The sequence below is a fragment of the Zingiber officinale genome, chromosome 7B (genome assembly GCF_018446385.1).
Source record: "Zingiber officinale cultivar Zhangliang chromosome 7B, Zo_v1.1, whole genome shotgun sequence".
Taxonomy (NCBI): domain Eukaryota; kingdom Viridiplantae; phylum Streptophyta; class Magnoliopsida; order Zingiberales; family Zingiberaceae; genus Zingiber; species Zingiber officinale.
In genome coordinates, this window is record NC_055999.1 from 114,133,997 (window position 1) to 114,159,040 (window position 25,044).

At 35.9% G+C, this 25,044-nt stretch overlaps 1 protein-coding gene across 1 annotated transcript; it reads left to right on the forward strand.

Annotated features, from left to right (window-relative positions):
• Positions 1-18,187: 18,187 nt before the first annotated feature.
• LOC122006997 (CASP-like protein 5B3) lies at positions 18,188-23,938 on the forward strand. The gene is made up of 3 exons (XM_042562732.1): positions 18,188-18,616; positions 21,237-21,369; positions 23,563-23,938. The coding sequence occupies exons 1-3, from the start codon at positions 18,486-18,488 to the stop codon at positions 23,761-23,763; spliced, it is 465 nt and encodes a 154-aa protein (XP_042418666.1). The 5' UTR covers positions 18,188-18,485; the 3' UTR covers positions 23,764-23,938.
• Positions 23,939-25,044: the final 1,106 nt, after the last annotated feature.

Genomic DNA, 25,044 nt, shown 5'->3' on the forward strand with positions numbered 1-25,044 from the left:
TCGGATACTATGCACAAGGAAGTCCAAATAGGTCAACTAGATCGGATGTTTGGGAGGTAAGTAAGGTAAGTCATAGAGGGACCTTTTAGTTTGAAAGGAAGTGAGAATATGTCCCATTTGGGACAAACTACTTAGGCGATGATCCAAATTAGAAACCAACTCAGAGTTCTAAGTCAGGATTAGACAATCTAATTGTCACAATAAATTATGCATACATATAACTATTGCTAACTTTATTTTGCAGGACTATGTTTATTATTATCATTGTCCTAACTTTATTTTACAGAAAAACAAAGTTTTTTGTGACTGAAGGGTTCGGTCTACTAATAGTGAGAGGATAACCATATATCAGGTTCGATCTAAGCTCAAAAGAAAACAAAGGTTTAGTCAACCGATAACCATGATTAGTCGACTGAACACATATGGAAACCAAGAATCAGATGAGTTCATATCAAACAATAAAGGAATCTTTTAAGGTTTAATCAACTAATCAGGAGGATCAATCGACCGATCAAGCTGATTACACAGGATTAATTTGATCAGATCAAAGTAATCAAGGAAAGATCAAGTTTAGTCAATCGATCAAGTAGATTACATGAATTAATTTGATCGGATCAGAGCAATCAAGATTAGGTTAAGTCGACCGATATGATTGAGTTCAGTTGATCGAAAAAACCTGAAATCAAGCACAAACATAATGAGATCTGATTTGGTTTACTCGACTCAACAGATGTTTAGTCGACCGAAAGAAGTGCATAAAAGAGCCTCGATGTATGGGGAGTGACTCTCTCACATGTGGGTGCGCAGGGATGAGTGCAAATCCAAGGCACAGATTACATTAAACCAAGTTGACTCGTGTGTGAGCACGACCTGTGCATGTCGAATGTTAGACCGGTCAAGGCAAGATTTACCCAAAAGAATGAGTCAACGTTTTGCCACCTGAATCTCTTTTGCTATCTGCTCAAGAGTGCAATGGAAACATTAATATGAAATTAATGGTAATTCTGTAATGTCTCGACATTAATGGTGACATTAAACTCATTAATGGTGACTTCGTAATGTCTCGACATTAATGACAATATTAAACTCATTAATAATGATTCTGTAATGCCTCGATATTAATGAAGACATTAAACCCATTAATGACAACATTAAACTCAGCATTAAATGACCATAAGTTTGTCATTCATTGCAGGCAAGGTGAGAGCTCCTATATAAGGAGGCTGGATCTTGAGCAAATGAGAGAGTAGCGGAAGATAAACATAAGAGAAACCGAGAGGAAGAGTAAGAAGCGAATCTTTGTCCACCCGTGTTCTCCCATAAAACTCTCTCAACTGTGCATCCGTTCAGCTAAACTACTCGAGATAACACTCGGGTGTATTCTCAATTCGCCATGAACAACCAATGCTTGGTTGCGTGTGTGATTTTACCATTATATCCTGGGAAATAGACGATCCGAGAGAATCTCAAAGCACAGCCGGAGGTGGGACGAATATGTTTCAAGGAAACTACGCTGAACGCAGGCCTCGGTATCTTAGTCAACAAATTCTCTTCCCGATTTGACAATTGACTCCCTATTCTGCTACGCACTGAATCAACTCCGTAACTCGGACCATCGGAAGCTAGAAGAATCATCCCAGCAAACAACCTGAGATTATTCACTCAGGTCATCTCAATAAATAAGTTAGAATTGATTTTGTATAATTTTAATTCAGTAATTTTTTCCAATATTTCCGACAATAGATTTTCCAACAATCTTGAAACAGATTTCATTCTATTGAGATAACCACAAAACAAAGTGTTAAGGTGCAACAGACTCAACACATGAAAGCTCCCTCCACCCCCTATTGGAATTGTGTCAATTAACCAAGGGAAAAGGCCAGAGAAGTTCACTAGAGGGAACTTCAAGAGGTGGCAGCAAAAGATGTTATTCTACTTGACCACGCTCAATCTGGCTCGATTCTTGACCGATAACCCTCCCAAGCGTGCTGAGGATGCTGATGTGCAGACCATTAGTACAGTGGAGGCATGAACTCATTCTGAGTTCCTTTATTGAAACTACATCCTCAACTTCTTTGCCGACTCGTTGTACGCTGTGTATAGCATAAAGAGAACGACTAATGAGTTATGGGAGTCCCTGGAGAAGAAGTACAAGATGGAAGATGCAGGGGCCGAGAAGTTCATCGTGGGTTGATTCTTAGACTACAAGATGGTTGACTCCTAGACGGTGATCAACCAAATCCAGGAGCTTCAAGTGATCTTATACAAGATCCACTTAGAAGGGATAGTTTTAAGTGAAACCTTCCAAGTGGCTTCTATTATTGAGAAGTTGCCTCCCGGTTAGAAAGACTTTAAGAATTACTGAAGCACAAGTGGAAGGAGATGAATGTGGAGGAACTCATTGTTAAACTTTGCATCGAAGAAGACAACAAGAGTTCAGAGAGAAAGTTATTCTCTCCGGCTACTATGAAAGCCAACGTGGTCGAGCACACAAAACTTGAAATAGAAGAACCGTACTCTAAAGGAGATGATGAACTCTCTTCTCTTTTTGGACTGTCAGAGTTCGTGTGGGGAAGACTATGTTAACAACTAATTACCTTTTAAATAAGATGCCCCAAAAGAAATAAGATAAGAGTCCTTATGAGTTATGGAATGTAAGATAATCATCCTACAAATATTTACGAATGTGGGGGTGTCTTGTCAAAGTTTTGGTGCCTGATCTGAAAAGGATTAAGATAAAACCAAAGACTATTGATTGCATATTTATTAGATATTCAAATAATAGCAGTGTGTATTAGTTTTTGTGTATGAGTCACAAATACCGGATATACACAAGAACTCGATAATAGAATTGAGGAATGTCTCATTCTTTGAGCATGTGTTTCTGTATAAAACTCGAAAGAATGATAGCTCCTCAAAATAGGCATATGAAACACAAGAAGAAGAAGATTATAAGGAACTAGATGAGGTTGAACTTAGACAGAGTAAAATAGCTCTGGTGGAAAAATCCTATGTAATGGATTTAATCACTTTCATGTTAGAAAGTGAGTCTCTCAGTTACATAGAAGCAATAAGCTCTTATGATGAACCTCACTGGAGAGAAGCAATTGCATCTAAATAGAATCTATCTTGTAAAATCACACTTAGGAACTTGTAGATCTTCCTTCAGGAAGTAAACCACTAGGTTCCAAGTGGATCTTCAAGAAGAAAATGAAGTCAAATGGCACAATTGATAAGTTCAAGGTCAAATTGATAATCAAAGGATACCAACAATGAGAATGCCTTGATTACTTTGATACATATTCTCCAGTGTCGAGAATAACTTTCATTAGAGTGTTGTTGGCTATTACAGCTCTATGGAATCTCAAATACATCAGATTGGTGTGAAGATAGTATTTCTAAACGGGAATTTAGGAGAGGAAATTTACATGAAGCAACCTGAGGGATTTTCTGAACCAGGATAGATAAATAAGGATTGTAGATTAGTGAAGTCATTATATGGCTTGAAACAAGCATCAAAGCAGTAGCATGAGAAATTTGATAATGCCATGAATGAATATGGATTCAAGATTAATGAATGTGATAAATATGTCTACATGAAAGTCACAAAGAATGACTACGTCATTTTGTGCCTATATGTAGATAGCATACTTATCATTGGGAGTAATGATAAGATAATCAAATCCACTAAAGATATATTGAACTCAAGATTTGACATCAAAGACATGGACCTAATTGATGTGATTCTAGGAATCAAAATTCTTAGAACAACAGAAAAACTTATTCTTAGTCAGTCCCATTACGTGAACAAGATTTTTGAGAAATTCATCAAGGGTAATACTGCATTGGTACGAATGCTGATAGATACGAGTTAACATCTATCAAAAAAATTAAGGTGAAAGTATCTCTTATATAGAATATGTAGGATTAAAAAGAATTTAGATATCTCCATAATGGTATGATATTGTTCACTTTGAGCCTAAACTCTCATGGTTTTGCTCTTGGACTCTATCCAAAATGTCTCATACCAATGGAGATATCTTTTCTCTTATAAACTCATGATCTTTCCCATGTGTTTTCATTGTGGGATTATGTTTGCAACCTTGCAACTCCAAGAATCCCCCCTCAAATAAAGGACCACAGGCTTCCCACATCCGATCCTCGACCCACCAGGTCTTCCTGCCCCTCGGTCCACCCGACTTACTAGGACTTCCTTGCCTATCCGCAACTAGGACTTTCTGCCTGGTGTCTGGTTCTCTTGATCCTAACATAGGAACCCCTATTTTCTTTGTTCGAGGTCAATATTGTACACACATGGCTCAATCAGACCATAGCTCTTGTGCGCAGTCGGCGGTTAAACCTTCTGGCAGTCCGAGATCTGATACCAATTGTAGGATCGAAAAGAATTTAGATATCTCTACAATGGTATGATATTGTCCACTTTGGGCCTAAGCTCTCATGGTTTTGCTCTTGGGCTCTACCCAAAAGACCTCATACCAATGGAGATATATTTTCTCTTATAAACCCATGATCTTTCCCATGTATTTTCAATGTGGAACTATGTTTGCAACTTTGTAATCCCAACAGAATACTCTAGAGTGATTGAAAGTCTGATATACTTGATGAGTTGTACATAACCAAACTTGACCTATGCAGTAAGTAAATTGAGTAAATACACGAGTAATCTTGATGTTGAGCACTAGAAAGGAATAACAAGAGTACTAAGGTACTTTTTTATCGGATGTCTCAGTTGTACACCTTTTCTTGATAATATAATTTACGTTTCATTAAAAAAAAGAGTATTGAGGTACTTGAGATATACTTGTGAATATGGACTGTACTATATGAGATATCTACTGTGATCGAAGGATACAACAATACGAGTTAGATATCTGACATAAAATACTCTAAGTCTATGTGTGGATATGTAGTCACTCTAGGAAGTGCAGCCATTTCCTAAAAATCTTCTAAGAAAATCGTAATAACCAGATCCACGATGCAATTTGAGTTTGTAACTCTTGACAAATGTGGTAAAGAGGCTAAATGACTATGACAATCCTTAGAAGATATTTTGAGATGGCCGAAACTGGTGCTGACAATTTGTATACATTGCGATAGTCTATCAGCAATTGGATGCGTACAGTCATCTATATAATGATAAGTCTAGACATATACGTCGTAGACATAATACCATTAGACAACTACTCTAAAATGGAGTTATCACTATTGTCCATGTGAAGTCAAAGGATAACCTAGCAGATTCGTTAACCAAAGGGTTAAATCAAGAGTCAGTTGCACGCTCATTATAAGGTATGAGTTTGATACCATTGTCAACGATCAATGCAGAGGACACCCAACCTATGATAACTGGAGATCCTAAGAACTAGGTTCAAAGGGACAACTAATTTGGACTGACACACTGTGGGGGATAACCTCAATAAAATAGTGACCGGACTAGGGTAAGCCGACGGACTTTTAATGATCAAGAAAAATAGATGACTACTCTCGAGGGATCACCTATATGAGAAAGAAGTAGGGTCGCTTCGAAGAGAATTGGAGGCACAATTCTTAGAGCTTGTCACAGAACCAGACGTATTCATGTCCAAGAACGAGCACACTCATGAGAACTAAGTTGTATCAGATAGAGTCTTGGGTGAGATTTATCGATGCTTACACAAACAGTAGAACAGTTTAAGGACATTATGTCTATTGTCAGTCAGTATGCAAACAAATCTTCACAAGGGAAGGTTCAAAGGGTAAAACCTACCTATCCTATACTAGACTCAACTGATGAATGCTATCACATACCCTGTTTTCCATTCATGCGGATGATTGTTGGAAATGAGAATGGAATAAAGAGGTGGAGATGAAGAAACTCTATTGTGTATGAGTTTTTAGTCTCACATTAAAAGTCTCTTGGCATTATTGTTGATTTAAATTATGACACATACATTGATATTGTAAACATATGCATGGGGAGAGACTCTTTCATGTGTGGGTGCACAGGGGTGGGTGCAAATCTAGGGCCCAGATTGCACTGAATCAAGTTGAATCGTGTGTGAACAGGACCTGTGCACGTCGAATGCCTGATCGGTCGAGGCAAGATTTGCCCAAAAGAATGAGCCAACGTTTTGCCACCTGAATCTCTTTTTGCTACCTACTCAAGAGTGTAACGGAAGCATTAATATGAAATTAATGGCAATTCTGTAATATCTCGATATTAATGGCGACATTAAACTCATTAATGGTGACTTCGTAAAGTCTCAACATTAATGACAACATTAAACTCATTAATAATGATTCCGTAACATTTCAATATTAATGAAGACATTAAACCTATTAATGATGATATTAAACCTAGCATTAAATGATCATAATTTGGTTATTCATTACAGGTAAGGTGAGAGCTCCTATATAAGGAGGTTGGATCTTGAGCAAAGGAGAGAGTAGCGGAAGATAAGTGAAAGAGAAAGCAAGAGGAAGAGCAGGAAGCAAACCTTTGTTCACCCATGTTTTCCTACAAAACTCTTTCAGCCGTGCATCAGTTTAGCTTAGGGGTGCAAACGAATCGAGCCAACTCGCAAGCTTTTCAAGCTAGCATGAAAAATATTTGATTTGTATCGAATTTATTGAATTCGAGCCGAACTCGAACATGTTCGAACTTATTTTCAAGCCGAACTCGAGCCCAAATTATATTGTTTAATAGTTCGCGAGCCGCTCACGAGCATTAATATTTTATTAATATAACTTAAATATAGATTAAATAAATAAATTTCAAGCCTTTCGAGAGCTATTTTCAAGGAATAATTCGAATAGTTTGCAAACATGTTCGAATCTTTCGAGCCGAACTCGAACCCGAGCCCTAATTCGAACCGAACTTGAACAAAAAATTTTAAATTTTTCGAACTTCGAATTGAGCTCGAACTCGAATATACTTATTTCGAGTTGAATTCGAGCCTTAGATTTTTTTGCATATTCGGTTCGTTTACACCCCTAATTCAGCTGAACTACTCGTGATAGCACTCGGGTGCATTCTCAGTTTGCCGCGAACAATCAGTGCTTGATTGTGTGCATCATTTTGCTGTTGTATCCTAGGAAACAGACGATCTGAGAGAACCTCGAAGCACAGCCGGAGGTAGGATGAATCTGTTTCAAGAAAACTGTGTTGAATGCATGCCTCAATATCTTAGTCAGCGAATTCTCTTTCTCACTCGGCGATCGACTCCTGATTCTACTACGCACCGCATCAACTCGGTAACTCGAACTACCGGAAGCTTGACAGAACTAGCTCCGCTGGCAGTTTGAGATTATCCGCTCAGGTCATCTCAATAGATAAGGTAGAATTGATTTTGTGTAATTTCAATTCAGTAATTTTCTCTAATATTTTTTATAATAGATTGTCCAACATTACTATCAAAATAGAAATCTATAAGCGATTTCTCCATCTCTAAAAGGATTTATGACAAGAAGAAAGGTAGTTAACTCACACTAAAAGTAGATCACGGAGTAGGAATCTAGCAGTTCCGAACATTGTGTATTAAATCTGATGTATCTTTGCCTTTTTTTTTTCTTTATTTCACTACATACTAACAATCCAGGTAAACAATTTCGACCAACTACTATTCACTCACTCTAGCCCATAACTCAATCCTACAATACCTAAATTTAATTATATAAAACATATTATATGCTTTGGGTGTAGGGAATAATAACACTACAAGAATAGGTGCCCTAGCTTAATAAAAGAAAAATCTAAGAAAGTCACTCTATTAAGATGAAAGGGCAAACACATTATGTGCTTCATATGCAACAAGAAAGGGTACTACCATAACCAATAGCTAATGTCCAAATGGCAGGCAACCCAAACGGCTCAACAAAGGAAGGCAAGGCAAGTGGGAGATTGTAAAGTAAAGCCTAAGGCATCATCACCATGATCTTTTGCAATATTCAATGATGTACTTTATCATGATGTTTGGAAGAATGGTATATCTAAATTTAATGTTTATAGTGCTTCTTATCAATTAATGTTAGATCTCAATTAATGCCCTCACGGACGTAGCTCAGTTGATACTCGCAGACTTGCCAAATTGGGCATGAGTTGATTCTCGAGGGCTTCATGATTATGCCTTCCCACTTAGGAGGCCACTATGTACCGTGATTTATCTATTTATATCTTATAGTGGGGATGATAATACTGGATAGCTTGGAGTAAACAATATCACCTTTTGCTGGATGAGAATAGAAAATTAAATAATATATCCATGAATAATTCTAGACCTTTGTGTGACAAGCATGAGAAATTTAGAATTAGAGTTTTAGAAAAGAAAAATTAAATTTTGAGTTCAAGATTTGATCATTTGAAGAAGACCCTTAAGATAATCACTAATAGGTCAAAGAAAGTAAATTTGTAATTAGGAGGTAAGAGTCAACTAATGACAAGAGTGATTTGGAATACAAATGTAAGTCAAAGATTAGCATGACATTCTTCAATAGACATTTTGACTATGACACAAAGCCACAAGAATCCTCTAGGAACTGCTAGCAAAGTATCAAAGGATGATCATTTTAGTGAGACCACCAAGTTTAGGGCTTCGAAGAGGCCTAAAAGAGCCCTGAAAGAGCCCTTTGGAAAGTACCAAGGAAAGTTACCTTAGTGAATATCTAGAAAATTCAAGGAGAGCCAATGGATATTAGACCCTCAATAGTGTGACTTTCGTTAGGATCATAAATGTGGCAAAAGGTGATTCGTTTGTCTCCAGTGCTCCTGCCAACCTATCCCTATGCCAACACAGAAGAGGTGGGGGTCAATTCGTCCCTAGGCCAATACGGAGGAGGTAAATCACGAGTAACTACTAGTCATTAGTGTAAGTGGACAAGGCATGGGGGAGGGCATGCTCGGACACACCGAGTTTCGATCCCAAGACCTCATGTAATAATACCCCATGTCTCAACCACCGCACCGCCTCTATAGGAACGGAGGCTAAATAAGCTCAATCTATAAAATTAAATTCTTCTTTCCTTTCTTTTGCAAATTCAAGGTCTTAATAAATATTGATTAGTAGTTCAAATATCATAAATAATGGAGTGGAACAATATACAGAAAACACAATGCTAATTCATGTATTTTACATGGTATAGAACCTCAGAACCTTATTTGTAGTGACTATTTCACAGTTAGTTAATTCCAACCTACTATCAGTCCATTGTTGTGATACAGAAGTCAGCTCAAATGCCTTATCATCAGCGCTACTAGATCAATCTTCGACTTGGTCCTCTACCAATTATCTGTCAACTCCTTTGACCTTTAATCAATTCCACTAGATAGCTTCATGACCTAATTTTTAGATGACTATGTCATCAGTCAACTTCTTATACCATCATTCAACTCACTTGGATAATTATTCAACATTTTGACCATTGATGAGTGTTCTAATTGACTCAAAGTACGTTTAATTTACTCATATTATTTGCACAAACAAAGTCGCACGACTATTTCAGGTTGATTTTAAATTTAAATTACAGACTAGTTAATTTAGTAATTGACTACTCTAGTTGACTATTTTATCATTTAGTTGACTATTTTGTCATTTTAGTACTAAGGTAACTTTAGTTGACTATTTTAGGTTGCTTTTGCATGTGACGGGGTTTGAGAGCGTATGAGTTGATGGTATGAACTTTCTAGTCGAGTCTTCTTTTATAGGAATTTATCGATCGACTAATCCCCTTGTTTGACCGACTCATCAACTTGATAACCGAATCCATATCTAATTTATCAGTCGACCGAACGCCTTTACCGATCGATCAATCTGTTACGTTAGCTTTTTGTCCCAAGTCCATAGCTGGCTTGGCTCTTCTAGTTGCCTGAATAGGATATTTTAGTTCCCTGAACATCGCTGAGTCTGCTTCATTGCCTTATTTGATTGCCATGTCAGCTACCCAAGGTCTATCTTCTGCCACGTTAGCAAAACAAAGCCCATCTTGACTGAGCAACTTGACACGTTTATCCTCACCACATCAGCAATCTGAGACTCATCTTTGTCCACATCAGATGTCATGTCAGCCATCAAATTCCGAATAGATCAAACCTTATTGTTACATCTCCGGACCATTCGTTCAATTGGACTTATCTTTTGGTCGTCTGAATCCTACAAGATAGAGTTAGTACATAATATAATATAATATAAATTATGCAAGTTCTAAGTATGATAATTAATCAATTGTTTGATCTCAACTTCGAAACCTAAATAAAACTTTTAGTTGGATCACCACCTAAGTTTTATCCCTTAAATGAGGACTTGTCCTCGCTATCCTTAGGAGGATCTCTCCATTCTAGAAACTTATCTTCCTTACCTTTTGCCAACCAATCTAGTCTACCTAACATATTTGAGATTTCTCTACTTAACGTCCGATCACTCAACCCACCAAGTCTTTCTTCAACTCGATGTCTATAGTCCTCTAATCCATCAAATCTTTCCTTCTAGATGTAGATAGAATTGGGGAAGTGTGAATAGGTTTGATCGTCTTTGTTCATTGTGCATGCTAATACATACAAAAAGTTAATTCACAGTGGAAAAAATAATAAACACAACAAAAGGCACACTCAAACTAGTATTTGATGTGATTTAATAGTTTTCCCAAAAACTCCTACTCCACGGCTATAATTTGTAGGTTGATCACTCCTAAGAATACTCCTATCTTTCTCCTTGGCAAAACTAAAGGTGAAGAAACTTTTTACAATCACATAGTCTTATCTTACAATGATTGAAGAAATAAAGTATAGGAGAATGCAAAATGATATAGAAACACAACAAAAACAAGAGAGTTGTCAAATTTTTTGGTCGTAGAGGAGCAATATCAATTTTGTTATTGATTAGTTGTATTGTAGACGAAGCCTAAGGAGCCTTTATATAATGATCAAGATCCAACCTTGATTTTGCAATTCCCCTAGCCATTGCAATTTAATTTATCTTCATGATAGCTCATTATTTGTTTTTTGAAATAGTATATTGTATTGGTCAACTATAAACATTCTATTTGTTAATTATTTAACCTAAGTCAACTGATGATCAATTAGCAAACAATTTATTTGTTTGACAATTAAGCTCAATCAACTAGCAAATATTTTATTTGTTTGACTAAACCAAACTACAAACCCTAAATAGATTGTGTTTTTATTAGTCGATTGTTTGATGTCCATCGATCGACTGGACCAAAACCATAAAACTTGAACAACGTTCGTGGTTATATTAGTCAACTGATTGATGTCCATCAGTCAATGGATCAAAACCATAAAGTTTGAATAGACTTAAGGTTTTCATTAATTGACTATTTGGTAATCCTAAGTCAAATGTTTTAAACCACAAATCCATAACCAAACCAATAGGATTTGAAGTTTCCCAACCGGCTCAATGCTACCAATTAGTTTACTATGTACATTAGTCAATTGGTACCCTATTCTAGTCCACTGTGTATCAACACTTCATCATTCTAATAATCGAGTTTGTCAATCTTTGAGTTATATCCATGCCCCAAACGTACAATTCATTTAAAGACTCTCACAACTCACTAGAGCTTACCATTTTGCTAAAAGATATTCATGCCCTTGGGACTTTTATGCTTATAGTCTCCTTATTTTCTGGTCTTTGTTACCTAGCATTCGGTCTCCCTATCTATTAGAACTTCATCACTATAAGAATTTAATCTTCGATTTTCTTGGACTTCCTTACCTAACATTTGGTCTCTCAACCTGCTAGGACTTCTTGAACATGAATCTGGTCCTCATCAACCTATTTGGATTTCGATGAGTGCACTTATAATACTTATTAAAATTCCAACACCTGGATGCTTGAAACACATACACATAAACCATCAAATACACACTTAGCAAGATCACATAAACATTATTAGCAACAAAAATAAGAAATAGACAGAATTGTACATACACTTGCTGCTAACAATGGTATTTAATGAGGTTTAGAACCATCATTTCTATTCCATGCCTTTATGACTTATGAGTGAGTCACTCTCGAAAGCCAACTATCTAAACCTTTTGTGGATAACCTCTGAATGTGGAGAAATGGACACTAATAATTACAAGGAAAGGTTCAATATGATCTAACTAATCACTATTTGTATGGCTTTAAATTCTCGCCTTCCTCCCCTTTATATAGCCTTCAAACACTTTCAATTCCAATTGTTGTTCCATTGATCTATTGTCAACCAGTCAATCGAATCCATCATCAATCGGCTAGTTTCTCGACCACTTTAGCCTAAGCTTACTAATGGCTACTTGAGTCGACTACTCCACTATAGCTCTTAGGTCATATGCCTGTTTTAGCATAGCTTTGCTAGATCAAAAATTCCTTTCAGCTTTCCTATTGTAGCATCAAAAGACTAAAATTCTTCAGTAGTCGATTAACCATAGATCAGTTGACTATCTAATCTATTCAGTCATGAACAAAAATATTTTGTTATCTAGTTTATCAACCTAAGTCGACTTAGCTCACTAGTTGACTAGATCAACATCAGTGAATTGGAAGCACAACTACAATCATCCTCATGATTGAGTTTTGCCTAAATTGAGATTTACCCTCTTTCAAGGATACATGTATCTCAACTCTCATAACTAACATACCATAACTTACCTTTTGTAGCTTGAATTCACCATCAAAGTGTTGGAATACAGTTTTTCGAATGGAAAAATGAGGTGCCATCAGTCAATGAAAGTCAGAATTGACTTCAAATTCGAAATCTACGTTTCGCGTAGATAAATCTAGACTATTGATTTGCTCAAAACTGATTACGAATGAATAAAAAATTAATTGTTTAAAGTCAAGTACAAAATTAGTTTATGGGGAATAGTCCCACATCTAAAAGAACAAGGAGAGATTGTCTCCTTATATATGTTGATGTGTTATTGGAGTTTACACAAAAAAGCACAAGATGCTCTCTTCCCATGGGCGAGTAGGGGCTTGCATCATGGACACACTTTGCACTTCACATTGAGGAACTTAAATTTATGCTCGGCGGCGGTGACAACGGTGACATATCACCTGACTACTCAGGCATGATGTGACACAGGTATGTGCGGGGAGAGATGATCAGATTGTTGACTGGGCAAACGAGTGGCAACCATTGGATCGATGCGATCTGGAGCGTTGATCGTGAAGAGTCACAATCGGATCAATTAGAATGGATCTGGAAAGATACAAAGAGATCAGAGGCCCCTATATGAAAGGGTTACAATCTTTTTCAAATCTAAAGGCCCAGATAAAGTGCAATCTGAATGGATTCACTCCTCTGGATTAAAAACTCATTCATTCAATCCATCCAAACATCTAAGAGTAGTTTCATTCCTTCTGCATTCAAAGCCCAAAAAACCTACGAGAAGATTCGTCGGTCTCGAAGTTTGTAGTACTGCTATTCCGAGATAACGTCGTTGTATCTTGGAAATGAATTGCTGCTATCCGTTAGCACCTGTAGCGGAGCAATATCGCTTTATGGAGATAGTGTTAAACACTAGCCTTGACGATTTCAGTTTGCATCCTTTCCAATAGCAATCCTCGACAGCTCCAACAATCGTAAAGTGACTACGATCACACCGGAACAACAGTTCGCCGTTAAAGATAAATGGATAGACACAAAGTTGTATCTCATGAGGTTACTTGTCCTTTAGATGCACCATGCTCTCTACTTACTCCATGTGTCATCTTTCATACTTTATCCATTTTTATATATAATTTAGGTGTCCAAGTTTTGTCTAACTAATCCTTAAGGTAGAAAGCCTTCCTCCTAATTTGCTTATCAGATAAATCCGGAGTACAACTTATACACATTTAGAGGATGACCTCCTTAATTTTTGTCCCTAATGGGATTTAAACTACGATCCTCTTATTTGTTCCATTAAATGTTTTACCACTGCATCACACCTGTGGGGGCCAACTTATCTTCGTATTACTATCATCAATGTTATGCCTTGATCTTCCTTGTCTTGCCGATCATCAAATGTCTAATATCATCTTCTAGAATCTCCAATAGACCTCGAGTCACCAAGACAACTTAGTTATGCCAAATCATACTCCACAAGCGAGAAGGTTGCATGAGATAATCAAGGGATTATATGACGAGAAGTATTGTGGTGGCGTAGTCTCTTGATTGTCTCATGAAACCTTGTTAGAACTATATTAGACCTCCAAACCACTGAATGTGTTATCTAGGTCATACCAAGTTATTATTAATACTTGACACAAAGGCTGCGTTTGGTAAGGTGTAATCTGCCTTGTAATATAATCCAGATTACATTACAAGGTTGATTATTTTGTTTGGTTTCATTTTTAACTTATAATGTAATATAATCTGGATTACAAAATGTAATGAAGTTTTATAATCTGGATTACAAAACAAACACATTGTAATCCGATTACATTATGAGGTCACCTTTTAACAAAAATTTGAATGTCAAATATACCCCTAGTCTGTTGCCGCCCATCTTCGCCCGCCGCCACTGCCACCGCTCACCACCGCCCCCAGCGGCTGACGACCGGCGGCGGCCGGCGATGCCCGGAAATCGACGGCAGCGGCCACTGCAAACTCCGACAGAGATGTAGCGCCCGCCGGTAGAAGTCGTAGGATATTTTTGTCATTTTATAATAATACGAATTACATTCCTTATAAAAATAATGTACACCAAACAAAAGAATGTAATTACCTTTGTAACCAAAGATTACATACATTTCATTACCAAACATAGTAATGTAATCAAGATTTCATTACATTATATTACAAATTTGATTACATTACAAGTTCAATTACATTACGTCTAACTAAACATAGCCAAAATTTTTTTATCAACCATCAAGATAAATCTAGAAGCACAAATAGTAATCCATATAATAGCCTAGTTTAAACATAAGAGACAAATTTATTTCAACCGCTGAGTGAATGGGAAGCTCCCAAATATGATTACCATTATACTAAAGCCCGAGGATAATCCCACACTATTTTTTTTTTTTTGATAATCTGAGTTATCTCATCCTTCGAATCTTATACTATTTTAGACATTATATATATGGCTATATTAAAATTTATTAATATTTTTTAAGTTAAATACCTTCAAAATAATTAATACTTTTGACTTTTTTAAAAAAATCATATAATGTATTATTTAAATTTTACAATAAATTCTACAGTAACATTAATTCTTATTAAATCAGTATGAATGCAATAATTAATTAATTAATAATTTTACTTAGATCGTAGATAATTTACTTTTTTAGTACTATGTTCAACTTCTTAATGTAAATGCGCATTAATTAATAATTAATTAATATTTGTCGATACAAATGGGTGGAAACTTTAAATAATAAATCAAGAGACAAGATAAATATTAACAACTGTCGTCGTGTTGGATAACTTTACTATCATAATTTCTAAATTAATTATTTTAATCAATGAGGAAGATTAGAAAATACATTCTTCATTGCACATTTGCTATTTCAACCCTGAAGAATACAAAAACAAGATTTTTAATCCAAATCCAATCAACGCCGCCGAATGATCAGTGAATTTATGATCGCTTCATCCTTCAAACATTAGCTGCTTTTCAATCTCTTATATAATATAGTTTTAAAACGCTTAAAATAATCCTAATTTTTTTTAAAAAAGTGTTTTTATTTTATCTCCTAATTATCAATTTAACGACTTTATAAAATAGTATGATAGTTGTAATGAGGGTATTTTGGAAAGAATGGTAAAATTTTAAAGTGAAATAAAGTTTAAAAAAAAAAATTAAAAGGTACTCATTATTTTCATTATCATTATAGATCAACCTAACTTCTTTTTTTTTTAAAAAAAAATACAAAAGCATAATTTCACTAAAACTACTATAATATTGAATAAAATTATTTTAAGGCAAAAATTAAAAGGGTGCTCTAGATTTATCATATGGGCGTTTCTTTTAAAAATAAAAAATAAAAAGGCATCACATAGTATGTTTTCATCTTAAAAATTCCTTTTATTTTAGTATTATTATAGCATCTACAAGTTATCTACGATAAATGTAGAAGCTATTTTATAATTGATACAACATGTTTGTTTTAGCTAAATTTTAAATCCTAAAATACTGAATCCTAAATTCTAAATTATGGACACTATTATATCAATATACTCTTTATCGATCTAGGTCAAAATTTATCAAAATTATATTAAATTAATCAAAATCACTTTAAAATAGTTATGGAAACTAGTAGCTGCTATAACAATATTATATTAGGTGTTATACATTGTAGTAATTACATAATAACATTTAAATGTTATAGTAGATAATTATAGCTACAATAATAAGTGTTCAAAATAAGAAACAACTTTATAACAGTTATTCGATAAATCACCTTAGGTTTTGATATTTGAGCAAAGGTTTAAATTAAGTTTATTATTGTATTTGATATACACTTGTGAGTATGCAAGATATAAGTACAACAAGGAAAGTCCAAGTGGGATCTTAGCAAAGGCAAAGTCTAAGGCTGAGTCTTGACGGTGTAAGCCCAAGTGTGTAGTTTTGTAACATAAGTCTAAGTGTGGCTTGACAAGAATGAAGACCGAGACCGAAGGAAGCTCTTGAAGGTAAGTTGTGAAAGATGGGGAAGCATCCGATGGACGCAAGGCTGATGGAAGAGGCTAGAAGGTAAGGTCATGAAAAGACCTGACAATAAGGACAAGGCCGAAGGAAGCATCTTGAAGGCAGGACGTGAAGGATGGGGAAACATCCGAGGGACACAAGGCCAATGGAAGATAACTAGAAGGCAAGGTCGAGGTTGTGTGGACGAAGACAAATGTATGAAAGAGTGTACTCGGGGTAAAACCCTAGGTTTAGGGTTTAACCAGTCGACTGCCATTTGGACCAATCGACTGGGACAGGGTACAAAATGTTTCTATATCCAACAACTATGAAAATCAATTTACTGGTATTGTAGTCAGTTAACTGGTACACTATAGTAGTCAACTAGTACACTGTAGCCAGTCGACTGGTACTATAGTCAATCAATTGGTACACTATAGCAGTCAACTGGTAAAGAGCTATTAGTAAAATGACGGATTCTGTGGAGTGTCGTTGGCCAGTATCAGTTGACTAGTACAAGGACTAGCTGACGAGTAACGATAAAATTAGCATTATAATTTCCCCAAGCTCTATATAATGAAACTTGGGATGACTGACCTTAGTGATAAAATTAGAGGTGGTTAACCTTTAATTAGAGTCTCCCAAGCCTTTAAGTGCAATCCAAATGTGATCGAGTTTGTGTTGAGGTTTCTTGACCGAGAAGGAGGATTATGCTAGCTAGAGTTTACCGGAGAATCATCCATCGACGGATAAGAATCGTCCACCTTACGAACAACCGTAGAATAGAAACATCGTCTTCGAAGCACGTTAAACGAACATGTCGTTAGGTTTTGTTCTTCTTGTTTATTGTTTTCTAGGGTTAGCTTTTATTTTATACTTGTTATTTTATATTTTCGCTGCACTAATAAGTATAGGAAGTGAACGTAGAAGCTGATGTCAAAGGTCCCAACACTAAATAGCTACCATAATAATGTGAAAACAAATAGTATATTAATTTTTTTTAAAATTTGATTCAAATTACTTTAAGTTAGTTTCAAAAGGCTGTTTTTTAAATTAGAATACGTGATCTCTAGAAATTAAGGTTGCGCCAGACTGCTCTTCTAATTAAAATTATTATAAAATACAGTTTTGATCTGCTGCAAATCGCATGCTGCAGACTTCCGTCCGTCACTGTCCATAGCATTTAGAAAGCTCTATAAAAAATGTCAAATTAAAAAAAAATGCCTACAGAGATTATCCCGTGCAGTTCAAATTCTTGTCTTAATGCAGAGTAAAAGATGAATTATTTTTCATCATTCATGAAAAAAAGAAAATTTTATATGTAAAATAAGTAGGGATCATCACGCTCTATTAATAATAGAGAGTGGTCCATCCATTTTGCGGACTTAAAGATCCACACTTTAGGCAAACCTCTATAAAATATATACTATAAATTAAAATTGTTTATAGTAGATTTGTATAAAGTCTAATAATTTTAATATGTACCAGTTCTTTTAATAAGCTGTTATAGCAATAAAGGTCTTAGCACGTAATATGCACGCAGACAACGACACAAACGCCAAAACTAAGCTGTTTTGTTTTTTTTTTTTTTTATTCTCTTGCTCTTGCTCTTGCTCTTGCTCTTTAATAAAGTAGCTGTAGCGATGTCATGGTTGTTAAGAAAACCACGCAATCAGAGAGACCAAGAGCGTAACCACCATGCGGCCATCAATCGCCCGGCAATTTGATCATGAACTGGCAACTTTAGAATTTGGGATCGCTGTAATTGGCCCACGACTGCGATTTTGCGCAACAAATTGAACATCTGGTACCTGCCAAAGCAACGGTTTTGGAGCAATTACTCTAGGGTTCTTTGACCGGAAAAGAGCAGATGAAGGTCGTGTTCGGAAGCCCGGGGACTCGGAGCGGCCTCCTGCTCAGGACTGGCCAGATCGCCTTCGCCGGAGTTTCGATCGCCTTCATGATCTCTGCCTTCGGCTTCTCCAATTACACCGCTTTCTGGTACCCACTGTCGATTTTTTTTTTTTTTTCTGTATGCTTGTTTCTTTTCTGCTGCTAATACTTCTTCCAATTTTATTGCCTTTAATTTTTTTTTTGTTTCCTCTCTCTTGGTTTTAAATTTAATATTGTCTTATTCGGATCGTATGCGCGCAATATAAACAGCGAGTCCAATTTGTGGTATGTTCTAGATCGATTGGAGGGGCGTGGTAATTGATTTGTCAGTTAAGGATATACGATATGTTCTCATAGGATTCAATTTATCTGAGCCATTATGTCCTAGTACCTAAGCAAATTTAAGATAGGGACTGAGGCAGTGACCAAAGATGAGGAGACTTTGATGATCAATATGCCCAAGCAATGTGTGTGTCTGCAAATGGTCTTCGCAAGATTGCTTGAAAACTCACTCCATCCTTTATCATTACTTGTTCTATTCTAGGATATGTATCAACTATATCTTGAGTTCTCTCCATCATATTCTAGGATGTCCAGAATTAGTTTCATCGATGAACCTCACCTATTCCTGCTCCCGTGGAGTGATCTGCGACTGTAATGGTAAGATATTAAATCGTACATTACAATGGTAAGATGCTTTAGGTACGGGCCCTTGTTTAGTTATATAACACAACCGCACTGGACCCATCCATATGAAGTCATGCATCTTTAGCTTGCATTCATTTTGTAAATTCATTGTTCAAGCTTAGTTCAACGGTTTTGTTTGAGGAGAGATGCTAAATTATGTATATAAATTGGTTCCTTTTAAACTTAGGCTTCAATCAGTAGAATTTTCTAACAGAATTAATTGATACAATGAGAACTTTAGGCCTCATATATTGTTTTAATGGTCAAACAAATTAAAAAGTAGTACTGACAAACATGTCCTTTTAAATGATTGATATATGTATATAACTGCACTACATTCAACTCAGGAATCATCCAATATAGTGTTGTTGCGTCGATGTTGATTAATATCTGATTAAGATACTTGTTTGACCTCTATTATTTCAGGAATGAGCATGTTGATAATATCACCATCTAGAACATCAAATTATCAAAAGTCAAAACCAAATAGACTAATATGAAAAAGAATGGATAAATTGCAATGAACTGGCAGTTTCAGAGTATTGTCACTGATTTGAAAAGGGAGATCTTGTACATGACACTTGCTAGCTATTTTATTGGTTTATGACTCATCTTTAAGAAGGGGAGCCTTGGCACAACGGTAAAGTTGTTGCTTTGTGACCAAAAGATCACAGGTTCGAAACCTAAAAACAGCCTCTTGCAAAAAGTAGGGTAAGGCTGCGTACAATGGATCCTTCCCGGGATCCCGCATAGCGGGAGCTTCGTGCACCAGGCTGTCCTTTTTTTTTTTTTATGACTCATCTTTAAGGTTTAATCTATCGGCCCGTTTATAGGTTAATGGTTAAACATAATTTTAGACCTTTTAGGTAGTTATTATTCACCAACAGATATCCAATACTTTTCCTTTTATTTATTTATTTTATTTTTGGATAAAAGGTTAGGGTGACAAAATAGATTACCTAAGCACTTGTATTATGGACAAGAGAAGAGACTACTACATATGACGAGACTACTACCAGCTGATAACTGAACTCATATAAAAGACAAGTAGAAGTGTTGTGTCAACCATTGCCAGTTGATATAAAACTTAATTATAGACTCATCCCATGCATTATCCCAGAACTACCACTGCGCTATCCAGATACAAATACTCAGATAAAACGCCTTCAATTCAAGAAACAATAGAAATGGGCATTGAACAATAAAAACACAAGATTCAGAAAGGTTAGGAATTGGTCAACTGCAATAAATAATTTTATTAGCGGTAGTAGTGAAAATAAGTGCAGCTTACCCTGATCTGAATGGACTGGACAATCCAGCTGAATAAAGTTGTGCCACCTGAAAAGCAAGTTGCACAAGTCATCCCACTTGACTTCAGAGGTTATAAAGCAGCATCTAGCTTTCAAAAGGGTAAACATCCAAGCTTAAAATGAATGAATTCCCCATAATGGATTCACTTCTTGTTAAAACTCAAGGGCATATGCCCTGTGCTCTGGTGAGCATGATCCTCCCCATGCATATAATTTAGCTCTACTCAAAGTGCATTTCATGGTTGAGTCTCTTTGGTGGAAAATATTCAGAACCAGTTAGGAAATAGGTTTAACAAGTAATCATAACTCTGCTGCATACTCTAGGTATTGTAATGCTTCATATATCGTGGGCACCTATCCAAAGGTGAAAAAACAAAATTCCTTAGAGCTTTAACAAAATTATCCTCTTCTTCATCAATAGTTTCTGACTAATATGCATTTTTCTATCAATAATATCTATATTAAAATATTAAAGGAAGTCATGAACTTGCAATCTGATAAAACAAGGTATCTAAAATTAATAGTCAACCGTAGTGGTATTATTCTTTCTATAAACATCAATTTCAAGGTCTACTTTGCTATTCTGATTATTATACTACTTGAGTATTATTGTTCTTTAGATCTGATTCTGGTACAGGCCATATGTTACTGAAAATTATTTTTTATAGTATCAATTAGCTTATTAGTGTGATCTTGTTCATAAATTTTAAGAATGCTGGTTTTGCATGCAGTTACTTGGTTGCTTCTATGGGACTGCAAGCTCTGTGGAGTTTGGGCCTAGCATGCCTCGATATATATGCTATAAAGGTCAAAAGAGATCTACACAATCATTTGCTAGTAAGCTTGTTCATAGTTGGTGACTGGGTAAGTATGTTTTAGTTATTTGATTTTTTTTTTTTGGTTGAGTTTTTTTTTATGATTCTGTTTGATGTTAAGATCATAGTTAGTTAACATGAATCTTGTTGCCAGTTGTGAAGCTATATATTCAATTGCTCATTCATATGTGATGCTATCATTGATCTTTATTTCACTTCTTTTCTTTTCTTTTTTTATTTTTTTTAGTTGGCACCAAGTATCCAGCTTACGCCGCGGAAAGCGCTCGCAGTGGTCTGCCTATCAATCCAGCGTTCTTAGGTCAATCACCCATTAAAGGAAATTCATCCATTAATTCACTGAAGTTGGGACTATCCTTAGATGCCTAGGAAACTAAGAAGACGCTCTGCCACTGCACTATTGTCCCGGGGGCTTTATTTCACTTCTTTTGATCATATATATGTTGAACTTTTAAATATTGCATCAAAGACATGTCTACTTAATGCCATCTTAACAACAAATGACACGTATATACTCCATGAAGATCTATTGCTTAAACATGATGCGAGCATAAATAACAAATGTACTGGCATGAAAGTATGGGATGCCATGTTAGGCAAGATCTGTCTTTGGACTCAGCCATAAACCATCTGAAGACAACATAGCAATTTTGACTTCATTTTCAAGATGCATCATCCAATTTGACTAAACCCATCTACTTATAAAATCACATACAGTTCCACGAAGAATAAGTGAAAAAAATGTGAGAAGTATGCAAGATAGGTAGTTTGTTTTCTGATTACAATAATCTAAACAATCCATGGTGTCATATAACAACAACAACCACTAAACTTTTATTCCATTAAGTGGGGCTATATGAATCTTCCGATATCATTAGGTTTGATCGTCTACTGTATCCTCAATTCCTCATTTATATTTAAATGAATTTTATCATATTTATAGTTACTAACTAAATCTTCTTTAGTCTTCCGCTCTCTCCATTAATGTGCATATTTGTCATAATTTCACATCCCTTAATTTGGACATTTATTGGTCGTCTAAGAATATGTTCATAGCATCTTAAATGCTTCTCTCCCATTTCTTCTCCTGTTCATTCTCATATATCCACACATCTACCTTAACATTCTCATCTTCATAGCTCAACATTCAACTCAACATAACATAGAAGATCTTACTTTTGTTTTATAAAACTTCATGATGTCATATGGGAAGAGAAATTTAGATGAGTACATTACGTTGAAGTTGTAACTACTCAAGAGATGATAGGTCACTCGAACACTATGGATTAAAGGTAATCTTTGTGTGTTGTCAGTTGTCAACATGATCTAGCCATGCAAGATAGGTAGTTTGTTGTCTGATTGCAATATTCTAGGTAATCCATGGTGCCATATGGGAAAAGAAATAGCATGAGTAGTGATCATTACGCTGTAAGTTGTAACTGCACAAGAGATGATGGATCAACTTGAATATTCTGGATAAAAGGTAATCTGTGTGCAGTCAATTGTGAGCATGATCCATCCAGTAAATTTATATTTCAAGGGTGCAAGGGAATGACATAAGTGCTTGAAGCAAGAAACACAAAGGCTACTGCAACATATATCTTGCGGATACTGCAACAAAGAGACCCTTGCAAAATAGAGAATGATTAGTTGAATAGGAAAGAATGGTAACTTGATAAGGATTTAGAAATAGAAATAGCATCATGCTGTTGATAAAAGATTAGTATGGAATATGGATCTTAAATTCCAATATAAATTGTTTATAACAAATGCTGGACTTTGGCTGATCCATTTGTATATATCCAAGAAGAATTTCAACACTGGTACAATCTGGTGCAAAATCAAGTTCAATTTTTGTCTGATAACAAGCACAACTGTCATGTTTAAATGAAACATCAGCTCATTAGTATGAATCTACTTAAAATAGGTGTCTTAGGTATTTAGTCATGTAAATCTATGTGTAGCGGCTGTGATAATATACCCCCTATGGTTGCACCAACACAGTGGAAGTTCAAATAACCAATTTTCCTTATTTGAATGTATTCTATTTGAAAATATGTTGTAACGGCATCAACTCTGTACGAGGCCGAGAAGTCGTCATAAGCTAATGATTACATCAGTGTAGCTGCTCTTGAGACAGATGTCCAACCCATTATTAGTATGAATGCAAATAAGTAACACATATTTCAAGCATTGCGATACTTATATTCATTGTATAATCCAGGTAACAGCAACTCTGTCTCTGGCAGCAGCATGCTCTTCAGCAGGTGTGACTGTTTTGTTTGTGAAGGACACGAACTTCTGCAAATCATATTCTCAGTTTTCATGTGGCAAGTTTCAAGTTTCTACTGCCATGGCTTTTATCAGCTGGATGTTTGTCTCAGCATCTGCTCTAGTCATGTTTTGGATCCTGACATCTAGCTGATCATAAATATGTTTATTCTTTTTCTTTCTTTTTGTTGTTGAAAAAATATCATTTCTGCTCTAGCCATGATTTCGATCCTAACATCTGACTGATCATACATGTACCCTGTTTTTGGAAAAAAAAAATTGTAAAGATACTGCAGAGATTTGTGGAGTGAAATAGTTCAAAGTTTTTATCTTCCTCTGTTGCGATCAGTGTGGCTGCTGAGCCGGGAATTTGAATTTTATGAAGATTACTGAAAATTCATGACTTTAAAATGTCACCAAGATTGTGGATTGTTTGATGTTTGGATATTAGAACGAAGAGAAGAGAACCATGAGCGACCAACAAAAGTAACTCAACCACATCAAATTATGTTTGCAGCAGCAAGGTAAAGGCCATCTACATCCCAAGGTGATTGGATTCATCTTCGGCGGCCTGGGGTCTTTGACTTAAAACAATCAGAGGTATTCTGACTGTCTTCTTAATGGCATTCGAAACCACCAATAATAGCTATAATAAGAGTAAAATTACCCATAATGTTAATTAATTTAACAGTATTACCATAATCTTCGTTAATAGTAAAATTACCCATAAACTTCAATAATAGCGCCTTTTGATCCAGCAGGGATCTCCTGGTCCGCAAATTGCGGACCAGGGGATGGTCCACTGATCTGGACCTTTAATTTGAATGAACCCCACCTTTAAATAAGTGGGGTTCATTCAAATCAAAGGTCCATATGTAGTGGACCATCCCCTGATCCGCAATTTGTGGATCAGGAGATCTGCTCTCCTTTTGATCCACCACCACCATTCCCACCACCTCATTATTTCCACCTTAAACTTACCCCTACATGTGCCATGGTCTTCTGATGCACTACCACCATTCTTTACCTCATTTCACCTTGAACTTCCTCTATACACATGCTACCAAGATTTCATCCTCGTATAATATCCAGTTGACCTTAACCTATCAAGACTTAGGAGATGTTTGATTGATGGATTTGGGAATGAGGGAATGGAATGATAGTAAAAGATAGTGTTTGGATTGTGGGTTTGGGAATGACATTTTGGGAATGATTACTAGATTTATGGGAATCAATCAAACACATATAACTTGGGTTTCATTTCCATTCCTATTCTCATTCCACCCTACTATCAAACTCATGCCCATAGTCATTCCCATCATTTAACCAAACACCCCCTTATTGTGCCTAAAGACTTCTCACCTTTGGGACTTCCAATGCGTGAAGATCATTTCTCCAATACTTCATCCATTATCCAACCTCAGATCGACCTTAA